Source organism: Corvus moneduloides, chromosome Z (assembly GCF_009650955.1).
Source record: "Corvus moneduloides isolate bCorMon1 chromosome Z, bCorMon1.pri, whole genome shotgun sequence".
In the NCBI taxonomy this organism is placed as follows: Eukaryota; Metazoa; Chordata; class Aves; order Passeriformes; family Corvidae; genus Corvus; species Corvus moneduloides.
Genome location: NC_045511.1, coordinates 3,203,460 through 3,220,427, shown reverse-complemented (window position 1 = coordinate 3,220,427; position 16,968 = coordinate 3,203,460). Strand labels below are relative to the sequence as shown.

At 39.6% G+C, this 16,968-nt stretch overlaps 1 protein-coding gene across 1 annotated transcript in view; it reads right to left on the bottom strand.

Moving 5' to 3' along the window:
* The window catches only part of LOC116438357 (interleukin-6 receptor subunit beta-like), a 33,396-nt gene extending 17,566 nt beyond the window's left edge, over positions 1-15,830 (bottom strand). The window contains exons 1-8 of the mRNA XM_032097223.1: positions 15,747-15,830; positions 15,483-15,533; positions 12,773-12,884; positions 9,381-9,547; positions 8,214-8,353; positions 3,222-3,363; positions 2,978-3,060; positions 1,711-1,921 (exon numbers count right to left, since the gene is read on the bottom strand). Coding sequence (XP_031953114.1) covers positions 1,711-1,921; positions 2,978-3,060; positions 3,222-3,363; positions 8,214-8,353; positions 9,381-9,547; positions 12,773-12,884; positions 15,483-15,533; positions 15,747-15,789 — 949 coding nt within the window. The 5' untranslated portion in view covers positions 15,790-15,830. The remainder of the gene's footprint in view (positions 1-1,710; positions 1,922-2,977; positions 3,061-3,221; positions 3,364-8,213; positions 8,354-9,380; positions 9,548-12,772; positions 12,885-15,482; positions 15,534-15,746) is intronic.
* Positions 15,831-16,968: the final 1,138 nt, after the last annotated feature.

Genomic DNA, 16,968 nt, shown 5'->3' with positions numbered 1-16,968 from the left:
AATGAATCATAGCTAGATAGTTTTGTATTTCATATATTTTGCATTTTCTGAAAGGATCATGAAGATTTTGACATTATAAAAGACAGGCTACCAAACTAGGAAAGATCTTCTTACTGACACTAAGGAGGGAGAAGAGCAACCTGCCATTTTGAGACAAGAAGTGGACCTTGTGGCAGATATACATGCTCTCTGTTTTATCTCCTGTCTGGAAAGCAATCCAAGAAAGGCAAATTAATTTTGAGGGAGCTGTGGTTGTCCAAGGGAACTGGGGTTGCTGGGGTTGTTTGAAAGGGCTGCGGTTGTTTAGCCTGGAGAAAAGGAGGCTCAGGGGAGACTTTATCAGTCTCTGCAACTGCCTGAAAGGAGGCTGTAGCCAGGTGGGGGTCAGTCTCTTCCCCCAAGCCATTAGCAATAGGACAAGAGGCACAGTCTCAAGCTGTGCCAGGGGAGGTTTAGGCTCAACATTAGGAAGAATTTCTTCACAGAAAGAGTGATTGGGTATTGGAATGGGCTGCCCAGGGAGGTGGTGGAGTCACTGTCCCTGAAAATATTTAAGAAAAGACGGGATGTGTCACTTTAGTGCCACGGTCTTATGGACAAGGTGGTGTTAGATCACAGATTGGACTCAACGATCTCAGAGGTCTTTTCCAAATTAATTGATTCTATGATTCTGTAAAGAAAATGGCTGTACTAGCTGAGGAAAAGTTGTGTGTGCTGAGAAGGAATTTATCTTGAGAATGGACTTAATGCGCATTAAGTATCTTCTCAGTAATTCATGATAGATACAGAGAAGTTGCACTGAAGTACAGTCAAATAGAAACAGGTGGAGAGAGCCATGAAATACAGGCTCAGAGGTTCAGTAGACAACATTGTCAGTGAAAAGGTGGCTTGAAACGGTTGATATATTTTATCAGAAGAGAGCTAAGGGACTGAAATGTAAAGGCAAAATCAAGCTTTTACCTCTTAGCAGGACAAAGGAGAAGAGAATGAGGGGTGTGTTAGAGAATTCTGAATAAGCAGTCATTTGCAGCTATCTGAAGCTCAGCAAGGGTACTTGCACACATCTTTGCTTGTGAATGCTATAGCTTAATTTAAAAAAAAAAAATCTTACTTTGTAAGAGAGGTTCTTCTTATATTGCAATAAATATACCTCAAGATTGTAACACATGAATCTAGCTTATATTATAAGGAAAACATTGTTAGGTTTATTTTTTAAAAGAAAAGACTGTTTGTTAAGGCGTTACAAAGCTTACATGTTCATTAGAAAGTGACATGTACATCCTATCTGTTCCTTCTCCTATGTGCCATTTAGAGTAATAATGAAATAAAGGACAGTAGCAGGTCTCTTAATAGTTATTTACCTCAAAAATTTAGACTTGCACATAGTTCTGTGAACTTTTTTTTAAACCATGACATCTACTTGATGTTGAGGACAGTCCATAAACCATTTTCTGAAGTACATCCAGCACATGGTACTTTCTCTAGCTTAAGAAACAATAAGTGCTAAACTGAATATTAAATTACTATCTCTTAACTTCTACCAAAGTATCTTCTTAAGAAACAATTCTGACTCCCAGTATGTAAAAATATCAGCCTAAAAAATATTCAAGAGAATGCTTTCACCTATCCCAAAGTATGTCTAAAAGTAGCCTTGGAGATTGGTCATAAAACTTCCCAACCACTCTGGTGAATGAATGATAAGGTAAGTACCTGTTCCATAGAATTCTGGGACAATATACATGGCTTGTGGAGATTCTCCTGCTTCATTATAGGCAGAAATATTAACTCTATAGTAAGCCATGGAGAGATTTACAAGAATTTTTCCCTCTTTGAGAGAGATGCGATTTGGTGAGTGGCTGCAGCTGTTGGGTATTCTTTCCACATTAACGAAATATCCAAGGACGTTCTCATTTTGTGCTACCTAGCAAGAGGAAAAACATTATTACTCTATAAATGCTGTTATGTCCCTTGCAGAAAATCAAGAACTATTTAACTGTATAAACAAAATGGAGCCTCCAATAATGGGGATAAAATCATACTGTTTTAATTAGGTCATTAGGAATCAATGAAGCAAAGCATTTCCTTAAAATTAACAGCATGCTTAAATTGAGAGGATTTTAATACAGGATTAAGAATTTTCCTTAATTGAGATCACAGTTATGTGTATGCAATTAGCAATAACAGCAGTGAAGCAGCTGTAACGTTCTCTACATTTCACTGGAACATATCCCTCATTATTAGGAACTTGAAAGTAAATGAGAGGTGTTTAATTGAAATTTATGCCTCTGGGTACCGTCATCTACTCGGGCTTGGTTAGGTATCTAGTCTCTTTAAAGAGAAATGCTAGTAATTATGCTACAAATTTGGAACCTGTTAAATATCCATTGGTAGAAATTTCTGGTGGTGGTTCACTCATTATTTTACTGTACTAATCTTAATAAGAGATTGGAGAATGCAGTGCACAGAAATGGAAATTGCTGCAATATAGGCAGAAACTTAATACACGAAGGCCTGTGAATTCTTCAAGGATTATTTCTGATATCAAGATTGTCTGTTATTTCTGGCACAAAATTAATAGTGTGTAGATACCACGAAGCTGTGAGGCTGGGTTATCTTAATGAAATAATTGGATACTTTTGGAGTAACATAGACAGGAAGACATTTAGTAATGTCTTGCGAGGAATTTCAGAAAAAACTGGAAGCTCTTAAAATGAAAACATGTTTTTCCCTGGAAAAGAAGGGAAGTTTTAGTGATTTTTCAAGATTATAAATGGATGTAGTTTTTCCTTGTAGGTTTCTAGCACCTGAATCACTAGCATATAGATGCAATGAATTCTGCAGCAAGTGTACAATATCCAATGCCTTTTGCATATCAAGTGTAGTCTCAATACAATGAGAAAGTCTGTTTTTCCCTGCAATGTATTAAATAAATAGCATATACATAACAGAAGGTACCCAGACTCAGAGTGAACCTTACCTCCCACTTCAGAAGAACACTTCTCCTTCCGGGAGAGTTTTGTGTGGTTACATTATATGATATTCTTGGCTTGTTCACGAGTTCTGGTAAACATGGTAAAAGATGGAGATGTGCACTTAAATGAGTCATTCTGATGTTCATATTTTCAACAGTATCTGAAAATGCTATTCCATATGGCACAAAAATTGGAAAAGCACTTACATTCATATTTACAACTAGTAGGATGAAGCTACATTTCACTTACTGTGAGGGACCAAAATCTCTTTGCTCCAAATGCAAACACAGTTGAGACCATCCTTGGTTACACATCTGAGCTGAACAATGTATGAAGACTTAGTATTTACATTTGAAATGGTGACATTGACAACATTGCTTTCTAGAGGCACCTAAAAAAAAGATCATTTATGTAGCAGCAATAATAATCTTACATTAATTGTTTTCTCAGCCTAAGACTGGTCTTCTGACTCAGCTGAAAGTAGAGGTTCCTGTCATCAAATAGGAATTACTACGCATTTTAGTCAAGGTATTTTCATTCTTTCAAGGCAACACCCTCTTTTTCATGAACTTGTTCTGCTCACTCAGGACAATAAGTAACCTGGTCTAAATATTACTTTTAAAATCAGTTAGACCTGACATATACTGAAAACCAAAAATTTACTTAACTCTGAGCCTTAGTGACATTCTCAAGAACAAGAACTCAAGGGAAAATTAAATATTTTAAAAAGTCCTTATTTTTAGAAGTATCATTATGTCTAAATAGATCCTCATGACTGATGTCTTAAAGAGCATGACTGGATTGAAAGTGTGTCTTCCTGTGCCTTGGCACTGCAGAAGTGATGTGCATCTGCAGCTGATGACGGCACTGGAGTCTCAGTAACTGTACAGGGAATGGAGTTTTTCTTCAAACAAAGACATCACCCATGTCTAAGAAAAACCCTGAGCTGAAAAATACAGAGAAAATAAGAGAAAATACAACAGAAAACGGTTGTTATTGCTTAAACTTTTTCCTAAACCCCCCCTAAAAAAACAAAGCCCCACTGTAAGGTGACCAACTCTTCTCTTTCAATTTCTGCAGTACTTTATTTTCTAATTAATAAGTTAATTAATTAACTTCTGTGGCAGTGTGCTCACCTACCTCCCCTCCGCTTCCCCTCCATCCCGCCCTTCATTTCGTGTAATCCTGCTCAAGTGATAACCACAATCAGCAGACATAACCAATGTGTCTGGACCATCACCCATCTCAAAGTTGATTCAGGGCAGACAGATAACATGAAAGACAAGGGCTAATTTGAGCAGTTCATCCACCTAACCATAGTGCTGGTTAAGGTTCAAGTCAACTTTGGAAGAAATTAATATCTGAAGTGAGCATGTATATGTCTTTAAGTGACTCATCTTACCCCTTAAATAGTGGATAGCTCACAGCCTCTTGAGCTCTCCCGCACAGCAGTAGGCTATACAACAGTATCTCTTGAGTAGGGGCGCCTCTTAAGGCTACTCCTCAAGGTTGAGAGAATTTTTGTCTCATCAGATACTTGATTAAGTGACTTGGAAATTAGTACACTGAAAATTTTAAACCTCATTTAAGTGATACAAAGGATTGATTGTGCACATACAATCCTTCAGACATAAACTGTTGACCAAGTCTGGGACTAAGTCTGGATCTGGAAGTAACTAGACTTACAGGGGCTCTGAGAAGAATTTTAGAATGCAAGGGGAGCCTTTCTAAGCATCATGACCCAATTAAAATGTCTCCCTAGCAGTTCTGTCTGACTCTATTCTCCATGAAGTAATCAAGTGCTCCTTGCCATCTACTCTTGTTAAATGCCTGTCACATTTACTATCAAACTTTGCTAGATTTCTGTTTTGTATCAGTAAACACATTGCTACTTCTTTCTTATGAGTGAAGGATATTGTTCTGACCATGACAACTTCATGTAATTTTGCTAATAGAAAATGCTTGGTTGCAAAACTAAGGACAATACTACAGAAAGACTCCAAATCTCTATAGAATAAGAGGGAAGTGGAAAGGATTTAAACCCCAAATGTTAAATTACATTAAATGTACATAAAGTACATTTATCCTACTCTTGATAAACACTAGCTTTATACATCTTCTGTGCATGTGTGGCCATACTCACTTACTCAGCTGCAAGTGTAGCCTATGTCCACATGATTAGAAAGAGATTACAGCCTAAATTCGCAGGATTAGCTGGGACCTGGGAGATAATGAATATTTATGACCTGTAGTCTTCAGTCATTTGTATCACCAAGTGTGGCTATCTCTACTAGTCCTTCATAGTACTCATGTGAATCTTCAATCTCCCCTGTCTCCAGAACCTGCAGAATGTGCATTTGTAGTGCTCTTAACCCTCTGTTCTTCCACATGCCATGTGCCAGATAGTCTGCACATTGTTATCTATCTATTGCACTGCTGGATGGGCTATGCTTGGGTAACTGGCTGTCCTAGGATGGTCTAGGAATTGTATGCAAGTGAACAAGGGGACCTTTGCAAGACCTGCACATTCTTTGTACTGAGGTGAAACCTTTCTTACATGGGCCCCTCAAAGTACATCTTCTGAAGTGGCTAAACAAACTGGCAGCTGTAAGAGAAGTAGGAATAGTCTTCTGAGATAAAAGGCAGAACAAGGGAGATTTTTGTAGTAAAAAGGAAGCAAAGAGGCTTCGAGGTGAGCAGAGTTTCCCAAGAAGTGGGAACTGTTGCTATTTATACAGTTTTCTTCTTGGGGTTCTGTTGTACTTGATAAACACATATTTAAAACTTGATAACATATATATAAATAACAGAGCTTGAAAAACAGACAATTTCAGGAACTTAGTGATACAAATCATGCATATGTGCCTGCATGCTGGAGAAGCTTTGGCTTGATATGCTGGATGGGAAGGGGCAGGATAAGCAGTCATTGCTGCTACATGCAGACATTACTGAAATTATGACTCATTTTCCATCTCTTACTTATTCCCTCTAATTTTGTACTGCCCTGTTGCTGTGCCATATTGCATGCCCTAAAAGGCATCTGGAACTGATCTTGTATGCCACAACATCCTTGTCTCCAAATTGGACAGTGATGGATTTGATGGGTAAACTGTTACATGGATCAGGAAGTCGTTGGATGGTCGCACCCAGAGAGTAGCAGTCATTGGTTCAGAATCCCAGTGGACATCAGTGACAAGTGGTGTCCATCAGGGGTCTGTAGTGGATGTGACCAGGGTTATTTAATATCTTCATTAATGGCATAGAGGGGTCAAGTGCACCTTCTGCAAATTTGCAGATGACTCCAAGCTTAGTGGTGCTGTTGGCACTTCTGAAGGTTAGGATGCCATCCAGAGGGACCTGGACAGGCTCCAGAGGTGGACCATGAGAACCTCATGAGGTTTAACAAGACCAAGTGCAAGGTGCTGCACCTGGGTCAGAGCAGCCCTGGTATCAGCACAGGCTGGGGGATGGACAGGTCAGAGCAGCCCTGCCAAGAAGGACTCGGGGGTGCTGGTGGGTGAGAGGCTGGACATGACCCAGCCATGGGCACTCACAGCCCAGAGAGCCAAACGTGTCCTGGGCTGCATCCAAAGCAGCGCGGCCAGCAGGGCCAGGGAGGGGATTCTGCCCCTCTGCTCTGCTCTGCTGAGACCCCACCTGCAGTGCTGCATCCAGCTCTGGGGTGGTTACAGAACAGTCCTGTAAGATGTCTATGCAGCAGTGGAGGAAGATGCTGGAAAACTTTTTTAACTTTAGCACAATAGAGTATGACCCCTATATTCCTTGTTAGTGCTTAATTTTGTACATAGAGTGCTTAGTACAAATTACAGAGATTAATGTGGCCTTGTGCTAACTCCCTACATCTGTGACTAATAAACTTGTTCCAGCTAATGCTTTCTTGTTTACTTCTATCAGTGATTAATATGTACTAACTAGTATCTCAGTTTTGAGAACAAGGATTGTGTGTCAGAACAAAGAATGATAAGAGAAGTACACTATGACCTGATGACATGTTTGAGATACTCCCAAGGAGAAAAGATTCATCAGAAGATCTGGAACCATATCCAAACAAGTGGAAATAATTAGCATATATGCATGTATTCAGGAAATGTGGTGAAAATACAATAGTTTCAGGAATATAACCTGTTCTCTTAGGTTACTGAGCATGCATGCTTTGAAGAGAATTACCCATGGATTTCAGCACTGCTGATGAAGTAATGTTGACTTTCTAACCTAACAAATTTGATGGAGAATTTTCCAGTTTTTAGGGACAAGGTCCCCAGCACAGGCAGGACATGGACCTGTTGGAATGAATCCAAAGGAGGGCCACCAAATTGATCAGTGGGATGGAGTGAGAAAAGGCTGGGAGAATTGGGATTGTTCAGTCTGGAAAAGAGAAGGTCTTGGGGAGACCTAATTGTTGCCTTCCAGTGCCTGAAGACAACTTACAGGAAAGATGGGGCAAGACTATTCACAAGAGGATGTAGAGACAAGACAAGGGGCAATGGCTGTAACCTGAAAGAGAGTAGGTTTAGATTAGATTTTAGGAAAAAAATCTTTACTATGAGGGTGGTGAGGCACTGGAACAGGTTGCCCGGGGAAGTTGTGGACACTCCATTCCTGGAAGTGTTCAAGGCCAGTTTGGATGGGGCAACCTGGTCTAGTACAGAGTGGCCCTGCACACGGCAGGGCTGGTTGGAGTTAGATGATCTTCAAGGTCCCTTCCAACACAAACAATTCTATGCTTCTATGACTGTATTACAGAGAAATTATTTCTCCTCTTTTCAAAGAAGAAAATCTGGAATACTGACACAAACCAAAGGTGTGTAAGGTATGAATTATTACCTTAAAAAACAAAGCAACCTGATCTCTAATCTGTTTGAAAACACAATGTCACCAGCTAAAGAGTAATATTGTAAATCACTGAAAGTATAATTTGGATCTGAATTTGCATGGCATTTTTGATATTCAGCTTTTGCATCAATAGCATTTGTAATGTCTCACTGGTACATTAATGAACCTGATGACATGCTGTTCTATTTTATTCTGTTTAAAACTATTATTCCTTCTTTCACAAACATTTCACGATTTGTTAGAACCAAACTAAAGTGCCTTAATGAGATCTGCCTACCAAGTGACTCCTTGCTGGGCTGCCTTGCAATCCTTGTGCTGCATGTAATATGTGGAGATATTGAGGCAGAACCTTATGTTCTCACGTGATTGTCATCTGGAACTACTTACCAGTGTCCATGGAGTGGCTTCTGTGATTGCCTCTCTGTATCTCAGCTCATATGATGTATGAGCTGAGGGCAGGTCCCACTTTATTATCAATTGGTTTGTGATCTGATAAGCATTTATGTTAGATGGTGACAAGCACTTTCCTAAAATGAGGGATATACAGCTGTTAAAAATGTAAGAGAAGCAGGAAAACTTTGGTAATTATGTCTGTCAAGTGTGGTCTATAAAAATTGAAAGACTTGGCACAGGATACTGAACACTGTAAGACTTCAAAAAACCCTGGAAATGAATAATTACTAAATCTTTATGGTATCAGCAAAATACAGTTGTTCCTCTTGCCTTTCTTTTGTGAATGCTTCTACTGATTTCAGGAACATTCTTTTTCTAAGCAGTTACTAATCAAAATGTCAAAAATATCTGTAATCATGAATTGTATTAAAAATATCCAGAATATCTTTAAATTTCAGTAAGTGCAAATATATTTTCATCTTTCTCTTCAATAAACACAAGGTGGCCAAAAGTCTCCAGTAAAGGTCATAGTAATAACTTGGGTTGTACTGGTAGTAACACCCAGGAGTGGGAAACAGTGGTTTTTCTTGGACCATGATTAGTCTGAGCAGGTGAAGTTTTGGGAAGCTTTTAACATTATTTCAGTGACCAGATAGGTAGGGAATCTTTAAACAAACATCTAAAGGAAATAGTAAATAGGGCTGCTTTTTTCATATCTTCCTTGTAGCACTGTGTAATAGGTAAATGGCCTTAGAAAACAGTTGAATTTTGAAAAGGTTTCTCAAAATTCTAATGCCCTATATCATGGATTCTTTAGGTGCACAGTGCTGAGTCAATCTGCTCTTTGGAAACCAATATAAAGAAATTCAGAAAAACATCAAAGAGAGCACAAAAAGCTGGTTAAGTACACAAATATTACTATATATTTTTCTGGATATGAATATTAAATATTCCAGCAAAATATTTAAAGTAAAACCCTCCTCCTGTAAAAGCTGATAGACTTCTGTTACTATTTCATTTAAGGAAGTCAAACTGCATTTTAGGTCTCTGAATCAGTAAAAATAATGAGAGTATTTTGGGAGCTGAAATTTCGGAAATAATATTTAAAGACTACAGTTTTAGCTGAGCACTGCAGTAACACAACTTGTGAAGATGCTGTACCTGCTTTGCTTGGTAAAACTGAAATGTTCTTTCCTTTTGCACAGGTGTCATGGGCATAATTCACTGCTATCCAAATGGATGCAAATCTCTCAATGTAGAGATTCTTTCGTTCTATTGTGATGAAAGGCAATGATGTGTTTCGTTGAAAAAGTTTTCGTATCTTGTTCCTTCAGAGAAAAGGAAGCAGAATGAAAAACATTTCATTGGATTATAGTTCCTCCCCTGCCCAAGAAAGCGACATTATAGCAATTGATAGTTCTCCAGATACTTCTACACGTAATTCCACATCCGGAAACTTGAAGGTTCACCTTGAGCAGCTTGAAACAGCAAGATTAATTCCAGCACCCCAGTAACTCTAGCAAATTTAAACGTGCAAATCCTTGCGTTGTGTGGTGGAGAACTGTTGAATTCCTTAAACTTGTAAGGCGTAGCATGATACAACAAGATGCATATGACCTTCTTTTGTACTTACAGTGGGATATATAGGGCATTTTGAAGGTATAAAATTAGGTTAGAAATTACTTCATAAAGCCTTGCCACCTATCTCAGGGGCACACAAATTCCTTTTGAACAGCAAAATTTCCCAGTTACATGAATCTAAATTACCATAAAGTTATGAAAAAGCTCTTATGAGTTCTATGCCTGTCTTCTGACTTCTGTTCCTGCAAAGCATCAGAGTTTGACAGAGATATTTAAATGTCACCTGAGTCCTCAGCCGTGTAGATTTCTCCTGGTATACCTAATGCACACAACACAGGAAGTCCAAGAGTTTTAATGCCTTACATACAACTTTGCTGCCTATTTTTTTTCCCTGTCTCTCTCATTTAGTCTCTGCCACACACAGGACAAATTTTTCCAAGGTTAAAATTGTGCAAGTTCAATGTTCTTAAAGAGATGGGCTAGCATATTAATTGCCTAGCAATGCATTTCAAGTATTAAATTACACACATCAATATTTAATAACTGAAAAAAACTACTTGAAGGTTTTCCTGTCTTCTGCTTCAGACTAGCTGTGAATCAGCAATTAAAATTTCAAAGCATGATTTTGAATTCTTGGTTGGAACTTTTCTGTGGGAGTGTTTATCTTTAATATTTTTCTTCCTGACAACTAAGTCATAAGGAGCAAGGACAAGGAACAATTACAATGTCAAACTGATGTTACATGCAGGAAGGGGTGATGCCCTCTTCTAGGCAAGCTAAAAGTCCTTTCAAGTGTGGGTTTGTTTTTTTTTCTTTTAACCCAATAGAGGAGGAGATTGGAAGTTTGTCTTCAAGACCACCGGGTGGAAGCCCAGGAAACTGAGGTTAAAGTCCTGACTCTGACTTGGAAACATCAACATCTCTGCCAGGGAATTTTCTCCCTCTTCCCCCACTGACCTCCTCTTTCATTCTTTTTTTCTGCCTTGTCTGTTCATGACATCAACCCTGCAGCCTGGGAACAGCACAGTCTGGTTTTGGCTTAGGACTTTAAGAGCAACTAGCTTACATGTATTTTATCTGATAACATCTCTACAGAAACAGAGCTGTTTCACAGATGTTTCTGCCCTTCCAAAAAATTGTGACTCTTTAAAGTCCCAAGAGGCAAGACAGCAAATGCAGTGGGATTTGGTACTTCTTGCAAGCTGGTGCCTGCTGCTACCTCCATGAGAAAATACTGAAGATACTGGGGGGAGTAAGCTCAGCCTTGAGGTGGTTGCTTTGCTCCTCTGCAATGTGAAGATGATCACCCTGGGGAATTTCCCAGTGTAGTTATATTTTCTTAGCTTTAGGAGATACTTCTAACCACAGCTCATTTTTAATGACAAGGGGTGGTTTTGCGGCAAAATAATCAGCAATGAATATCAGAATATACCAACGGCATACACTGTTGCAGCCTATGTACCCCATGATATTGTCTCATGGCAAAGATCATGTCTTCTGATCTCACATCTCTGTTTCTGAACATGCCCCTAATCTCATGGGAATTTCCAAACATCTAGATATAAAATGAGGAAATTGAATTTTGTAATGCAGCTGCAACTGAAGACACTGTATTTGAGGTAATCAGCCCAAGATTAACGCTACAAGTTAATTCCATCTGTTAAATCACTACTTGACAATTCAGAATTACCAGAAGGGATGCCACATCTGACATCTCCTTGGGTACACGCTATAGCAAAGTACATAATGCATAAAATAAAGGCTTAAAAGTGTCTGTTTATGTTTGTGTGTTTTAATTATTTTTTTTTTTTACATTGAATACGTCTGTGTTGAATAGACAATGAAAGTCAATAGTTGCAAATAAAGGTAATTCATTAAGGTGATCTTTGGCAATAATGTTTTAAAGAGTGTGCTGGAGGCATGGTAAGATGTATAATGACTTTGTATTGGGTTTTGGGAGCAGGGGAGCAGGTTGCTATAGAGGTGGCTTCTGTGAGAAGCTGCAATAAGCTTTCACCATGTCCAACAAAGCCAGGCTGGCTACAGGACAAACCCACTGCTGACCAAGGCTGAGCCCACCAGCCATGATGGTAGTGCCTCTGGGATAATGTATTTAAAACAAGGTAAAAGCTGCTGCACAGCAGCAGCTGGCAGAGAGGAACGAGAATATGTGAGAGCAGCAGAGAGAAGCCCACGCTGGAGCAGGTTTGCTGGCAGGGCTTATAACCCCATTAGGGACCTGCTTTGGAGCAGGCTCTTCTTGAAGGGCCAGAACCCCATGGAAGGGATCTACACTGGAGCAGTTCATGAAGAACTGCAGCACAATGAGAAGAATTCATGTTGGAGAAGTTCATGATGGACTGTCTCCTGTGAGAGCATCCGTATGCTGGACCAGCAGAGGAGTCAGAAGAGAAAGAAGTGACAGACACAACATGTGATGGACTGAACACAACCCTATTTCCTGTCCACCCACAATACTGGGGTAGAGGAGGTAGAGAATTCAGGAGAAAAGTTAAGCCCAGTAAGAAGGAAAGCATGAGGAGGGGCAGGGAGGAAGAAGGTGTTTCAAATTGTAGCTGTATTTCTCATTACTCTACTCTGATTTGAATGTTAATAAATTAAAATCATTTTCCAAAGTCAGGTCTGCTTTGCCCATGACGGTAATTGCTGAGTGATCTATTCCCGTCCTTATCTCAACTCATGCACCTTTGTAGCATTTTCTGTGCCCTGTTGGGCGAGGAGGGGAGGGATAGAACAGCTTTTGTGATGTCTAGCCAAGATCAACCTACCACTCTCTTACCAAGCTGTCACAAATCAATAGGTATTGATTAGAAATGATGAAAGATATTGACCAGCATTGTGTAACAACTTATAACATGATGAAATATACTGGAGCAAAACTCTGTCAGATGGGAATCACATCTAACAGCAATAAGAGCTTTTTGTTTTCTGAGATTACTTTTCAGACTTACCATTTTAAGTATATGGTATAATTAACTGTATTTGGAGCACTAGGTAAGGGCAGCCAGGTACAGGTTAGATCCCCACTTAGTTCTTTGTAGCACACCAATTCATTGTCCCAATCTGGAAGATGAAAACATGCGCACTGCAAAAGACCTATCACAGACAGCCATTAACTGACTCAAAGGACTGTGAGCAACAAAACCAAATACAAACCAGGCTAGAACTGATCGACTAGACCCCAGAATTGCATCAAAACCATCAGCCATCACTACCTGAAGTTCAGAACAACACACTATTGCTGGATAAAACCAATATTACTTTTATGCTGCCTGCTCTATAAATACTGCATTATAAAACAGGAGGAGCATAAGTTTATGTACAAAATTTCTTGTTACTAATTTTTTAAAGAGAGGTATGAGGCTTATTTTGCATCTGAACATAACCTTTTTTCAGCTGATGTGAAATTAAACACTGATAACATTACTAAAAGAACTTGTTTTTTGTCTTTAGCGGTTAAGCTTACTTCAGTATTTCAAAAATGTCTTATCAGAAATGGTAATGCTAAAATATGACTGTTCTTCTTCTGCTTTGTGTCATTTGTGTCTGAACTATTAGTTCAGAAGAATCAGTCATGGTGTTTCAAAGTACCACCTGAAAGACTTTTTTTTCAGATTTTTTTTTTGTTGCTGTTGTTGTTCAGAAAAGTAGACGAGGATGTCAACAGGCATGGGATGCTTGAGGTGAATTTTTCCTGATAAGTAGAGTCACACATCCTTCATACCTGTTAGGTTTAACAAGTTGCCAATAGGCCCATCAATCTTGAATAAGAATGTATTGCTATGTGATAAGTAAATATGCGTGTCTGGAGTTAGTGTTGTAGCATAGTTATGGTAGCTCATAACCTAGGTTATGAGATAAAAGATCAGTTCTCTTTTCCTAATTTCTTCCTACAACCTGACTTACAGAGTATCCTCAGCAGTCTTTTCATCATTGAGATGACAGATGCCTATTCAAGTTAAAAGATCTTTTGGGAAAAAAGTGTGTCAAATGGGTATAGCACTGACTTTAATACCCTCACCTTATGACACTTCTTTTCTCGTATTAAACAAATAATGCTTTTCTAATAAAGTTATGCTGCATCAGTTCAAGTGTGTACAGGTTCCTTTCAGGAAGGTGGAGATCATGTCTTCCTTGTTTCCATAGCAGTGTGAAAAATTACAGAATTCTTTGCTTTTCTAGTCTGGCCACCAAACCACATCTTGACCTCCTCACCCATGAACATGGTATCTGTCAACAGCAGGGAAAACAGCAACAATTCTCACATTCTTCTCCTTTTTACTCTGAATTAAACCTTACACTTACTTAGTGTTTGTTTATTGTTGTTTTGAAGAAACACCTGAAAACAAAACCTTTTTGAACTGCTGTAATACTTCATGTCAATACATGGGTAATATACTGCTCCTGAAACTATTTGAAATAACAGTTCTATTAACTCAGATCCATGTGGTGTCTACAATGTTATAGATCTGTCTTTGCTTACAGAGGAACAGAGGTTGTATTGTTCCTCAGGTTTAAAGTTTTACAAACCCTCCCTGTCTTTCTCTGTGAGATTATGGTATTAGAGCAGACAATGAAAAATAGTAGATTTCATGTGTGGAAATAGTGTATTAGCTCAACTAACACCCCAATGCCTCACCCCACTCCCAAGATACTGAAGTTCTACATTACTTTCTCCAGATGAATATAATGAATCTTACGAACTTTCATTTTCTCTCGTCCTGTTTGTGGATATTAGTGTCTGCATGCGCATTCATTTTTATTCTAATGCTTTCTTTGTTTTACTGTACTGCTCTACCTTAACATGTATATTATTAATTCTTCCCAGACCCAGCATACTATCGCTGTATAATGACTGTGCTCCAAGGACTATGCAAAGAAAGAAAAAATTTTCTTTGTTCTAAAGAAAATGCAGTTCAGTTTCTCCACTAAAAAAACCCCCAAACCAACAAACAAACCAAACCCCCAAAGCCTCACCTTTAATTTTTTTCAGTCAAGACCTTTCTGGTTTTTTTCCTGTGCATCTGGTGTTCTCACTAATGATTTAGTGGAGCATAGTCTGGCAGGTTAATTGCAAGGACTAGAAAATTATCCATGGCTAATTTCAGAAAAACATAGTCCTCCTGCAGATGTCTTGCCCAGTGTCACTGTGTACTCAAGAATCTGTCATCTCTGCTGTTTGTTAGCAAGCAGGATGTTTCTGCCTACAATAAATCCAGCACAAAGTACATCAGATGACCACCCACTGCTTTGTAATACTCGCTATTAAAATGTGTAGCACTATTCCTTTTTGCCAGCATCAGTAATTTCTCAGTTAAATGGAGAGCAGATACCCGCCACACATAAACATGGCAGGTCCGTGGTCTTTTGAAACGGCGGCTATTTGCGACGCGCTGGGTGGGCTTTCACTCAGAGCGTGCGGGTTAGCCCCTGCCATCACGCAGACACAGCTGCCCGTGCTGCCCTGGCCGGGTTTTCCCTTCGGGAAAGGCGGGCGTTTCCTCAGGGGCGATGCCTCCGAGCGCCGGGGGCTCCGGCGGGCGGCGTCCGCCAGGCGGCGCGCGGGGCGGGCGGGAGCCCTCAGAGGCCGCGCGGGGCCCGCAGCAGCCGCCGCGGCCGCGGGAGCCCGAGCACCGCGCCGGGCCCGTGCGTTCCACCCACCTGGCAGCTGCCGGCAGAACGGAGAGTCCAAGTCTGTGCAGCGGCAGGAGTCTGGGCAGCACAAAAAGAAAGAAAGAAAGAAAAAAAAGTTGTTGATCAAGGCAATCGCGAAAGAAATGGTAAAAATGTTGCTGCTGGTTGCTTCTCCTACAAACAGAATTTAATTCGGTCATGATTTTGTTCATATGGCCTCATCCTTGAGTAGCATTAAGAATTTTTACCGTTCATAAGAGGCAGCAAGTTGTGCAGTATATGAAAACTCACCTCTAACAATTAAAAGGATAGCTGCAAGCAGGGAGCTCTTCATCTTCTCTGTAAAGAAGCATAATGATTACCATCAACATTACGCTGTCTTCAGTCTATTTTTCACACTTCCTCTTCAAACTTCCTATTCATTCTAACACCTATACTGCTACTGACTGAACACAAGTAGTAAGTTTATTAATGAAAATGCGAGAGACATTTGAATTCTGTGTTATTAATTATACTTACAAAATCCTAACAATCCTTCTGGAAAACAGGAACTCTCCACCCTGGTTTTTGTAAGCGCTCACAGTTAGATTCTTGACAGTGTCTGCAGGATCAGCAGTGCAAACTGAATTAAGCTTGCATAGCTACTTCAAACTCCTTTGAAAACCCTAACTAATTTCTCACTGCAAATTAGAGATATTCGTGTCAGTAAAAAGGAAGTCAAGGTGTTTGACTGAGTCTAATATGAATTCTTGGATACTGTAAAATTAATAGCAGCAGAAGGCCCACACCTGTCTTCACTTTCTAACTGCTTTCCTCTTTCAATATGATTTCACCACTGCAAAGATGCTGTATCTACATTGTTGGTACCTACACTGGGGCCCTAATGCAGACAAAAATCACCATTAATTTGGTGAACATTCTGAACACAGAAGCCAGCAGAGCCATAATAGCTGTTACTGTTACAACTGTTACTGTTACAGTAAAGGGAAATTTTCAGGAAATTTTGCTACTGTGGGAAATTTCCCTTCTGGGCTTAGACAGCTGCTGTCAGATATCAGATTCAGGCCCACCTGGAGATAGGCAAATTATTAACTTATCTTGGCAACCATTTTAGGTTGAGTATTGAATAGGAAAAAGACATCTGTTTAAAATTAATCATTTTCCTAAAGAGAGAGACATGCTTCTCAGCATGGGCTGCAGTAGGAGTGGGTGACTAATGCAACAACCATGTCTTATCAGATATTATGAAGGGCACAGTCATGAAAAGCAAGTGATCAAGGAATTCTGCTGAGTGCTGCAAGGGGTTTCCTAGTGATAAATTCATTGGGCTTGGGAGTAAGCTCCAAAATGCCGAGGAGTAGCGGATACAATGTGTGCATGCAGGATCACAACCCCTATTATCTGAGAGATCCAAAAATTGGCCTTGACAATGCTTCCAAAAAGGAAGAGTCAAGAGGATAAGGTCAACTGATGATCATAAGGAAAAACTGGTAAGGTAAAAATGCAAGTCATG